General features: G+C 33.5%; 3 protein-coding genes across 4 annotated transcripts; 1 reads left to right on the plus strand and 2 right to left on the minus strand.

The window, feature by feature from the left end:
* Positions 1-3,685: 3,685 nt before the first annotated feature.
* LOC140667573 (transmembrane emp24 domain-containing protein 2) lies at positions 3,686-5,233 on the minus strand. The gene is made up of 3 exons (XM_072895646.1): positions 4,976-5,233; positions 4,202-4,548; positions 3,686-4,130 (listed from the first exon to the last, which is right to left on the minus strand). Exons 1-3 carry the CDS (start codon positions 5,100-5,102, stop codon positions 3,981-3,983), a joined length of 624 nt encoding a protein of 207 aa, XP_072751747.1. The 5' UTR covers positions 5,103-5,233; the 3' UTR covers positions 3,686-3,980.
* Positions 5,234-6,282: 1,049 nt separating this feature from the next.
* On the plus strand, positions 6,283-7,760 carry LOC140667898 (sn-1-specific diacylglycerol lipase ABHD11). Its single transcript, XM_072896238.1, has 4 exons — positions 6,283-6,661; positions 6,762-6,924; positions 7,007-7,372; positions 7,443-7,760. Exons 1-4 carry the CDS (start codon positions 6,543-6,545, stop codon positions 7,758-7,760), a joined length of 966 nt encoding a protein of 321 aa, XP_072752339.1. The 5' UTR covers positions 6,283-6,542.
* Positions 7,761-7,797: 37 nt separating this feature from the next.
* On the minus strand, positions 7,798-10,063 carry Unc-119 (unc-119 lipid binding chaperone). 2 transcript variants are annotated; one of them, XM_072896239.1, is made up of 4 exons: positions 9,635-10,063; positions 9,391-9,531; positions 8,699-8,998; positions 7,798-8,587 (listed from the first exon to the last, which is right to left on the minus strand). In XM_072896239.1, the coding sequence occupies exons 1-4, from the start codon at positions 9,777-9,779 to the stop codon at positions 8,460-8,462; spliced, it is 714 nt and encodes a 237-aa protein (XP_072752340.1). In that variant the 5' UTR covers positions 9,780-10,063; the 3' UTR covers positions 7,798-8,459. The 2 variants fall into 2 exon arrangements, with proteins under 2 accessions (XP_072752340.1, XP_072752341.1); XM_072896240.1 differs by having other exon boundaries at positions 9,391-9,504; positions 9,635-10,061.
* Between the last annotated feature and the right edge of the window lie 659 nt (positions 10,064-10,722).

Consider the following 10,722-nt stretch of genomic DNA (forward strand, 5'->3'; position numbering starts at 1 on the left):
CCTCGTTCCATCATTCTCTCTCTTGCTCCCTCTGCTCTTTACGTACTCCTACTCTCCTTCTCCCCCTCTCTCTCTCTCTCTCTCTCTCTCTCTCTCTCTCTCTCTCTCTCTCTCTTACCTGCGGCTTTTTCTCTGGAGAGGGAACCCCTCGATGGTCGCACGAAAGCCGCCGGCTGCTTCTCTCCCCTGCTGCTTTTCTGCCTTTCCGTTCGTCTCTCTTCCGTTGCTCCGCTCGTGCTATTTTCTTCTCTCTCCTTTCCTTCTAACCGCGCGGTGGCTGGTTCATTGGTTTCATCGGTGCATCGGCCCGGGCTCTTCGTATTCTTTTCTCTAATTATACCGTTACGTGCAATCGTCCGTGTCAATTAGCAACTCCTTTCTTTCATTCCTCCTCTGCGTTTCTTTTTTCTTCTCCTGCCGCTAGCCGGGCCCGCGGTATCCGGCGTGGCGTGCAACCCCTTCGAAGGGATCACTGCGAGAAGAAAAAGGGGGAGGCAGAGCGAAGGGTAGCAGCGCGCGCGATCGGACCCGCCAATTAATCCTTCGTATCCTTCGAGTTCGCCGTTAGTGTAACGAGACTACCGCTCGAGAAGGGATACTTCAAAATCCTATTTCCCTGCAAAGATCAATCAAAATTAATGTAGCGCAAAGATAATATATATGTCCAAGGATCCCTACCAGCACACATATTCAGAAAAGATGTTTCAAACATATTTTAACATTATTCTATATGGGTCTCTTATTAGAAATATATCTGTCAAATATGTGTGCTGTTGGGGATAATATTCAAAGTTTTTATTAGATATATAATTCTCTGATACAATTAAATTTTAAAATAAAAAATATATAAATTAAAAAATAAAAAACAGAATAGATATATAGGCTTCGATCTAAGCGGGTTATTAATAAAAACTAGTAATCAAGGGCTTACAGAGGTAAATAATTTATTTTAAATGTGTTATCCGTTAGTTAACCTGCAGTGCATAAATCGAATCTATTAATGAACAAACAATTAATTGCGGGCTTACAAAGCTAACGACTTATTTTAAATATATTAACTGTTAATTAAATCTACAATGCATAAATCAAAATCAAACGTTTCAGTCCTCTGGCTTGACTCTCTTCACTGTGTCGCAGTAATAAAAATATATGAGTTAACGATAAAAAATTTTTAAAAATTATACACGTACAAAAGAGACAGGATAACGTTTATGAAAAAAAATTTCATTCTTATTTTCTCGATATAAACTAGCTAAAATTAATCGTATAGTATATAATGTATATATAAGATTAACATAAAATTGTTATCCTTGAATTTTGAAAAACTTATTTTGAAACATATCTTATTTATCTTTATACTCTTATTTATCTTATACTGATTTTATTATTGTTATTTTTCTTTGGCATTGCATTCAACCATATAAATACATACGCATCAGATAGCAAGCACGTGTCATTTTGACATGTCGAAAACTGGTCATTTTTGGTTCAATGACGTTACGTGACCAAATAATGTCTAATTTTAAACGTCTTAATGATGTTGTAAACAAACGTCATAATATCGTAATTCTTAAATCATTATTATAAATCGCCCAAGTATTACTATTTTTTTAACTAAAAAGTCATTTAATTTTTTATAATATCTTAAATTATTATAAAATAATTTTGTGTATAATTTTGATATTCACAATTCTTTATATCTCAGGGCCCCAACATGAATTTCCTCTATAACCTGGGACTTGATCGTGAGATTTCTTATTTATAACAAATCTTTACAAACTATATTTACAAACATATCTATTTATCCTTATTACTGATTTTATTATTATTATTTTTATTTGGCATTCAACCAAATAAATACATAGGATGATCGCATACGTTCGAATTTTATTCACTCTTATTTTTTATCAGTATTTCTTTCACGCTCTCACGCTCTCTCTCTCTCTCTCTCTCTCTCTCTCTCTCTCTCTCTCTCTCTCTCTCTCTCTCTCTCTCTCTCTCTCTCTCTCTCTCTCTCTCTCTCTCTCTCTCTCTCTCTCTCTCTCTCTCTCTCTCTCTCTCTCTCTCTCTCTCTGCACACTTATATGTGAGAGTGAACAGAAACACACATTCGGGGGAATAATCTAATACAAAAAAATCGTACTTGATAATAATCTGAAACGCGTTAAAACGTGCGGCAAGAATACAAACCCTTGACATGTTTTGTCCCCCCTCTTTCTTCTTTTCTCTCACGTCGAACGCTAAATGCGGCCATCCCGTTTTATCGTCCGAGGATCGCGTTCGATTATTATGCACGATAGAAATCAAGGGACCGGGAACGATTAGTGCTAAATGCCCGGCGTATGGAGCCCTTTGTAATCGGCATTTTACGCGCTGACGATAAACATGCAACATTTATAATCCCTTGCTCGTTAGAGTCAGCCACGATGAAGAGATACGGTTTATTCATCTCGGCGCGCTTTGATTCCTTCGTCCCTTTAATTATACCGTTACGCGCGCGATCGGCCTCGTTAATTAACAGGCTGCGCTCTGCGCTTTTACCAACTTGTAACAACCGGAAATTTTCTTTCGCGCGCGCGCACGCTATCTTCCGGCGCGAATCACGCAATTTTCTCCCATTGATCATCCCTGAACGCATGTGTCAACATAAATCGATAATCGATATTTTTTTCCGTCATAAAAAGCTCTCGTATCAGATGGGCTATGAATTTTATGCGTCCTTGAAATTTGAAGTTTGAAGATTAAAAATTGGAATTGACTGATCAAAACGAAGAAACTAAAATTTCTTTGCCTTCATTGTAGTCGACTTTTTTTAATCTTCAACAATGCAGTTTGATATATGAATTATATATTTTACAATAATAATAGGAACTTTAAAAAAATATATTTTTATTAAAAATTTAAAAAAAAAATATTCTTGTATTATTTAAATGTAAATTTTATTCTTTTGTTTGTTAAAAAATTTACATCTTTTATTAAGACTTTTTGTTTACATACTTTTCTATTTTAGTGAAACGTCCGCCAATAAGTCGTACGTTATTTTTATTAATTTTTGGGATTAGCAAAAATCTAAATTTTCGCTTATTATAAATTTATATATAATTATTTATTAATAAATTTCAAGAATATCCTTTATTAAATTCTCTTGAGGGAAAGGCGCTCTAATTAGCAGCTTTTTTTTTTTTTATAGAAAATGCCGCAAATGTCTTTATCGTTACTTTGATATTTTGTCACGATACTCATTAAGTGCGTTATCTTTGTGATACGATAATCGTCGCCGATTAATCTATATCCCTCTTACCGTCCCTAATCAAAGGGACACGCGCGCGATCGATCACCTTAATTGTAATAGATTCTGTTCCCTTTTTCTCGATCACCGCTTAACGGGGTAACATTAATCGAAGACTTTTTTTTTACGCATCGAAACGTCACCCACCCAGAAAAATGTTAGACTCTCGAGCCGATCGTTATCGTGTCTTTCTTGTACATTTCTCTTTCATTTAGAACAAGTCGTCTTTCCCGAGAGTTTTTTCTATTATCGCATGTCAGATACTTTTTATTAATCAAACAGGTAAAATATAACAAAACATTGATTTTGCACGAAGAAAGAAGCAACCATTTATCAATATAAAATTAAATAGGAGAGACTCGAATATTAGTTAAATGTAACATTGACTAGTAAAAAGATGAGTACGTATGATTTTTTATTACAGATATTTGTTTCTCTATTCGTCAATACAGAAATGTTTACAATCGCGCATTATTTCTTTTTTAATTATAAATGCTTTAATATAAATTTTATATAGATAGGTATAAGAAATATCTTTACTTATTACACTAGTGATATACAGTTCAGAGAGTTAACTTTAACAGAATGGATAACTTTTTCACTACAAAAATGACTTATTGTAATGAGATATAATTTAATTACATAGAAAAATGTACAATTGATTCACGAAGTGATTATTAAGTAAACTAAATTACACAATTCTTCGCACCTCAAAAAATCGTTTCAAATAAAAGATTTGCCCTACTGTTACGCATACCAATACCATGGCTTCGAAAAATGCCCACACTACAACTCGAAAGTTTGTACTTTCGTTGATCGCTCTGTGATTACGGTCGCGAACCTGAAATAGCAACGTCTCATGAATATTCTTATCGCTCGTATATATAAATTATCATTACTCCGTTCAAATACCTGCATATACTCTTGCTCATTCTTTACACCCCATAAACTGGTGCTCAAATCTTTAATCATGTCATCTAACTTTCCATGATTGCTATCTCCTTCCTGACCTTCCCCAACAGCATTTTCATCATTCTGCTTTCGATTTTCATCGATATCCATATTGAACATCACTACTTTTGGAGTCATTGTACTCTTTTGATTACTAAAGCAATAGGTATAAACACCTGCAGTGTGCGCGGCAAATGTATATTTTCCACTGCTCTCTCGCTCACCTTGATAAATCATTCTACCATCGGGACCAACTATTTTTACATCTATATCTAAGAATCCACCCTCTGCTATCTCAAATGTAAGACCTGAAAATATTGAAAAAAACAAAAATATATATATATATATATATATATATATATATATATATATATATATATATATATAAAATAAAAGCATCGATATATTATCATTAATTATAAATATTCAATTTGTTTTGGTATATAATTAGAAAAGCATAAAGTAAAAATGTATTACATCAACAAGTATAACTCACAGATAAATTTTATTATTTAATAAAAATTCATTATTGCCAAAAGAATCAATACCTATACATTATAGATAAATAAAATTAAATACATGCATAGAAATAAACATATACAGCAGAGTCGAAATTATCAGTGCTCGATAAGGGCAAGATTAATTTAAATAATATTTGTCACCAAAATGCTCGCTTAAATTTTTGTAAAAAAAAAAAAAAGGAAAACCAGAGAGAAACGAAGTATAGAAACTAACCCATCTTGGTACCAAATTCAACCTTATCAAAGAAACATTCTTCGGCGTGCGCGTCCACGGTAATAAAATAACAACGCGCGTTAACAATAAAGATGATTAGGAATACACATAGGATAACCCACTTCATTTTTTTTATCCGATACTATTATACAGTCATTAAAGTGACATATGCTCTTTTCGTCCACACTTCTCAATCATTTGCCATTTGCCACTTCACAGCGGCATGTTGCTACCATCTACCACAGCGCCACGTATGCAATTCACCATGAACTGTATCATGAAGCATGATGTACTAATGGTACTAATATATGTGTATATAGGCATAGATAGTATCATTGAACTAGAACGGGATCTGGTAGCGCCACTTAGAGTTGCTCTAGTAACTAGAAGAATTAATTAATAATTACTAAAGGAACTCTAGCGCCACTGAGCTCTATAACATAAAGTCACTAGATATAATCTAGTGACTTTATCTGGAGCGAGCCTTCAAGAAGTGGGGATGTGGGTAGGAGTCTATTGACCACGTCGCCAATTGGCCAGTTTAAAATGAGGCTCTCTGATTGGTTAATCGTTGCTGATGACCCTAGGCATCGGTCGATATAAGTGGCTGTGGTCAATCGTGACGTGATCAAACGGGACGCTCCCGGGGAGAGATGTCCTATCAGCCGAAAAGGACAGATATATAATGGTGGGCTAGTTTTCTTTGTCTCAGCGATTTACTAATTGGTTAGAATTATTAGATCTTAGCTAAAGAGAGACAGAGATCCAACCACTGCTATATGTGTTTCCCTCTAATTTACGGACACGATATTCTTTGTTTGAAACAGGGAAGAGGCTCTCTAAAGCCCGTATCAGACTATGCATTGCAATTGAAGATTGAAGATTAAAAATTAGGGTTTGACTAATCAGAACAAAAGGAACTAAAATTTCTTTGTCCTGATTGGTCAAATTTCAATCTTTAATCTTCAATCTCAATCTATAATGCGTAGTCTGATACGGGCTTAACGGGACTAGGGACCTATAATCAATAATCAGAGAATCGCCAAGGTCAAACAGAATTTGATTGGCCATTGATGAGTCACGTGATTTATCCGTACTGAGCAGTACTATGTTAAGAGAATGTGAAAAAAATATAAGATAAGATCTTGTTTTATGTAATATATGTAATGTGTAATATTATTATATTATTATAAGTTCATTTTTTTTTTCAACGTTAAAACTAATTTTAATCTTGGTTTAAATTTCCCGGTTATACTTTGTCACCAATAAGGATACAAGATGGCGGACAGGGGTCGTGGTGGGCGTCAGTTGGTTCTGGAACCCTTCCTTGTGTATATATACATATATATATATTTGTACATACACGTAACCAAGCAAAAAAAATTGCCATGTTTTTTTTATAAGCTATATTTTGCGACAACTCGCGAAGGAGTTGGTTTGGCTTTTATGGCTAATAAAATTTTAAAAAAATAGTAATAATTATGCAGTTAGAGGCCTCTATAATTATTAGATAAATACATGAGACAAATGGTTTTACTGTAACACTACCATCGTTTAAAAATTAATAATGATGGGCCAAAATTTACCGGTATTTTTTATGTGGAGAAAACTTGCTACCGACTTGTCTCGTTCGGTTAAAAACTTACATTCTTCCTGTTCCCAATGTTTGCGTAATAACCTTTTATCGTAGGTATTCGTTGAATACATTTTTTTACATTGATTTAATCTTGTTTGCGTATTTCATCTTTTATTTAGTCTTAACCTAGTTTTTTTGTTTTCTCTTCAGGACTGCTCCGGTAAAACTTTCTTATACTTCTTACGAATCGATAAAGGAAAATAAGCGAAATCCAAATAAAGAGTATCCCATTATAATAATGCACGGTCTCTTTGGCTCAAAAAGCAACTGGAACACACTATCAAAATCAATTCATCGAAAAACCAAACGCAAGGTATTTCATTCTAGTAATTTATGAATTAACATTTATAAATTAAAATTAAATCAAAATTAACAATATATATATATATATATAGGTCATAGTAGTAGACGCCAGAAATCATGGTGATTCTCCGCATTCGTCAAACATGTCGTACAAAGACATGGCAGAAGATGTGATCCAGCTTTTAAATGATCTAGGCTTTGAAAGAGCGGTTCTAGTTGGCCACAGTATGGGTGGCTCGGCCATGATGTATACCGCTTTAAATTTTCCACAACACGTAGAGAAATTAGCAGTTGTCGATATGTCTCCCATAAGAACTAGCCCTAGTCTCTTGCAGATAAAGAAAATCTTTGAGGCGATGGATTTAGTAACAGCAGATGGAAGTCCTACCTTATCGAAAGCACGTAAAATAGTAGACCAACAGCTTGAAAAATCTATTAAATCTAGCGCATTGCGTCAGGTAATATTTTCTTGCCTTTCGTTTTATATTTAGAATGAGAACGCTATATTTGTAGTTTATTTCTCTGCAGTTCCTAATAGCAAACTTGATAGAAGTGGATTCAGGAAAATACAAATGGCGAGTGAATTTACCAGTATTGGAGCAAGCATTCTCGACTCAAATAGCTGTATTTCCCAAGGTAGATTCAAAGATTTATGCGAATCCGACGTTATTCATAGGCGGTGCTAACAGTGACTATATTCAAGTGGAAGATCACAACGCGATCAAAAAGCTATTCCCCTTGGCTGAATTTCATTACATAGCTGGAGCAAATCATTGGGTTCACGCAGACAAGCCTATCGAATTCGTCGATCTTTTAACGAATTTTATAAACCACCCAGTCTCGTGATGCTCGCTAATATATGTAAAAAAAAAAACAATTGTAAATTATCCTTTGTAAATATATACATGTATTTCAGATGAATTCCATAACATTGCAGATTGTGTAAAAATATTCAAACAATACGTAGTGTAAAAGTGAAAGAAATTTCATATTATGCGACTGTGCTCGAAAGCTTCATTAAGCGTCAAAAAGCATCGTTTTCATCAATTTCTTTCAGTTTTTCCTCCATCGGACGTATTATCGTGAGAATCTTATAGGTGTTATTTAAAAAATTAGAGAGCAGAACTAATGAAGTAAGATATAGTTACATTCAAAGGCCATATATCAATGTGTTACATGTACTTGAATAATGAGGTTTGTTACTAAATCGCATAAGAAAAAAACATTAGTACAACATCCTATAAAAATAAGTACTTTACCTCATTAATAATTTATAAATAAATATTTTGTTAAAAGAAAAAAAATAGGAACTATATTTATCAACAAATGAAATGTAGCTTTAAATTAAAGCATTCCTATTGCAACAACATTCGCGTATTCAGACTTAATTGCCATTAAATTCGCGAAATTCTAAGCTCGTTTTCGTGCCGAAAGTGACGAAATGTCAAACACTAGCCCAAACGTGCAGTCTTAATCGTCATTGTTTTCGCTGTAACATGTATTTATATATATCACTTGCAAGAGTATTAATCAACAAATCGCACACTACAATACGTCGTGCGTGTGTCCGCCATTATACGCATAGTCGGCTTTATTGTGCATCACAAGCTGATTGTCGACGAAATAAAACGAGTCAGATCGCGTTTCAAATGGATTTGCAATCATTTCAGAAACTGAAAAAAATACATATTATTTATATCGTTGATATGAAAGATGAGATTTGTTGCTTGTACAGGTGTAAGAGTACATCATTGTTGAGTAGAAATATTTTTTAAGTAACTCACCTAGATCCGCAGGCAATGTTGGAAACTCGTAAATGTGTTCGCATGTATTTTTGCTGTTTGGTATGCAAAACCCAAATTGAAAATCAAAGGTCTTTAGCAATCTATCTCGGAAAAAGTGCCGTTCTATCATCCGAAAATTATTAATCGGCTTAGGCCCTACGAGAAACTCGATTGTTGCTCCGACTGTCTTTAATTTGAGAAATTGCGGTGTAAATTGATATCGCACAAAACGTCCCGTGTTTGTATCCTCAGATCCGAGTTCTTCACAATCTGGCTCTGGCTCTTGATGGACATCGCATTCTAAATAATATAAAAAATTAAAGATAATTATTTTGTATGTGCGATTAACATTTAAATTTTGATAATTAATCACAATCAAAATTGTATAATCTATATTTCCTTATACATTATACATGTTTTAGTTTATTACTGTACATATTGTATAATTTTGAATCTATATATTTTAAATTAATATGAACAATCATAATATTGTAGTCTTTTACAAAGTAAATTTTTAACAATTTTTAAAGAAAAAAAATATTAAATTATGTTATAATATATATATATATATATATATATATATATATATATATATATTTATTTATTTATTTAAAGCATTAATAATGTATTTATTATATTGTATAAATATAAAAACTAATTATAAACTTGATGTCTAAATTATATATACATACCGCCAGCAGGAGGCTTTGTTATCTCAAATAATACAGCACCAGTTTCCAAATCTCTAATTTGAAATCTTGTAAAGTCTATATCATAGATGTTGGCTTCTGGAGAGCAGAGATACTCTGGAAACAGTGTATATATATATATATATATATATATATATATATGTGTGAAAATAATTCGTTATACATGTGAGATTTGTAAGTACAAGTAACAGTATTGTTAATTGAACGGAAACAAATCGGGTCATACTATCTGTAATAGTAGGTAATCGTAGCACCATTTCTGGAGTCACCGGGCCATCCTCGACATTTTCGTCGACGGCATTCTTTTGATCAACCGTTGACGAGGTATACGCAATCGCCTCGTTCGACTTGTTTTCACTGTCCACGCTCATAATTTATTCACGGGACCAAACATGTATAAAAGAATCAAGTGTGACATTCGATTAAAACGACGGCCGAAACGTTAATCGCGATTGTTATGATCGTTAGCGATGTCCACTGGCAAATATCGTGAGTTTATTATAAGTTTACCGAGTACCGAGTCGCCGCCAGCACGTTTGTCGTGACAATCACTGTACGATTTATCATTTTACGCAAATCGCCCGTCATGTACATATGTCATTTGTGTTGGTTGTCAGTTGGTGTCTCGCGTTTGCGAACGTTTCCAAGGTGCAAACATCCCGTGATGAGGAAATTTATAGAAGCGCGTTTCGGCTGGAAAATAATGCCGTCAACATTTTATACGCCCGATAGATGGCGCTGAGATCCTGCTAGTGATTTTCAAAAATGGCGGAGCCAATAGTCATGCGGAATAAAGTCACTAGATTATAAAGTACCGCAAACCATAAAGTCCGTATCAGACTACGCATTAAAAAGATTGAAGATTAAAAGATAGAAGATTAAAATTTGACCAATTAAGACAAAATGAAAAAATGAAATCAACTTTTGAATACATTAAAAGCTATTAATTTTAATAAATATGTTTTTACAAGAATATTCTGTATGTTTTATTTTTCCGTGTCATAATATTGGTTACAAACTTATTAAAAACTTTGTTATTACAAGAATTCATTTTTCATTAAAAAAAAACAAAGCAATGATATAAAACAAGCAAGTTATAGCGGTAGAAATATTACAATGAAAATGTCTGCAACAAATACAAGGCATAAATAAAATACTTATTTATATAATTTATAGTTTTATTTTCTCTTATTAAAAAAAAAAAATTGAGTTAAAATATATTCGTACAATTGAAATGGCCGCGTAACGTGGAGTCAAAATGGCGGCTATTTTTCCCCTAATTGCGGTACTTTAAATTCTAGTGATTTTAGCGGA

This window comes from Anoplolepis gracilipes, chromosome 7, assembly GCF_047496725.1.
Source record: "Anoplolepis gracilipes chromosome 7, ASM4749672v1, whole genome shotgun sequence".
Taxonomy (NCBI): Eukaryota; Metazoa; Arthropoda; class Insecta; order Hymenoptera; family Formicidae; genus Anoplolepis; species Anoplolepis gracilipes.

What these genes read in the sequence shown, in the direction of transcription:
- Unc-119 (XM_072896239.1), bottom strand. Translation starts at nt 9,779, where the DNA reads ATGAGCGTGGACAGTGAAAACAAGTCGAACGAGGCGATTGCGTATACC. An exon ending in ATTACCTACTATTACAGATA is followed by an intron (nt 9,532 to 9,634) that starts GTATGACCCGAT and finishes ATATATATATAT; the next exon opens with ATATATATATATATACACTG. An exon ending in AACATTGCCTGCGGATCTAG is followed by an intron (nt 8,588 to 8,698) that starts GTGAGTTACTTA and finishes TATTTTTTTCAG; the next exon opens with TTTCTGAAATGATTGCAAAT.
- LOC140667573 (XM_072895646.1), bottom strand. Translation starts at nt 5,102, where the DNA reads ATGAAGTGGGTTATCCTATGTGTATTCCTAATCATCTTTATTGTTAAC. An exon ending in TGAATTTGGTACCAAGATGG is followed by an intron (nt 4,549 to 4,975) that starts GTTAGTTTCTAT and finishes CAATATTTTCAG; the next exon opens with GTCTTACATTTGAGATAGCA. An exon ending in ATGAGCAAGAGTATATGCAG is followed by an intron (nt 4,131 to 4,201) that starts GTATTTGAACGG and finishes TTGCTATTTCAG; the next exon opens with GTTCGCGACCGTAATCACAG.
- LOC140667898 (XM_072896238.1), top strand. Translation starts at nt 6,543, where the DNA reads ATGATGGGCCAAAATTTACCGGTATTTTTTATGTGGAGAAAACTTGCT. An exon ending in TTGCGTAATAACCTTTTATC is followed by an intron (nt 6,662 to 6,761) that starts GTAGGTATTCGT and finishes TTTTCTCTTCAG; the next exon opens with GACTGCTCCGGTAAAACTTT. An exon ending in ATCGAAAAACCAAACGCAAG is followed by an intron (nt 6,925 to 7,006) that starts GTATTTCATTCT and finishes ATATATATATAG; the next exon opens with GTCATAGTAGTAGACGCCAG.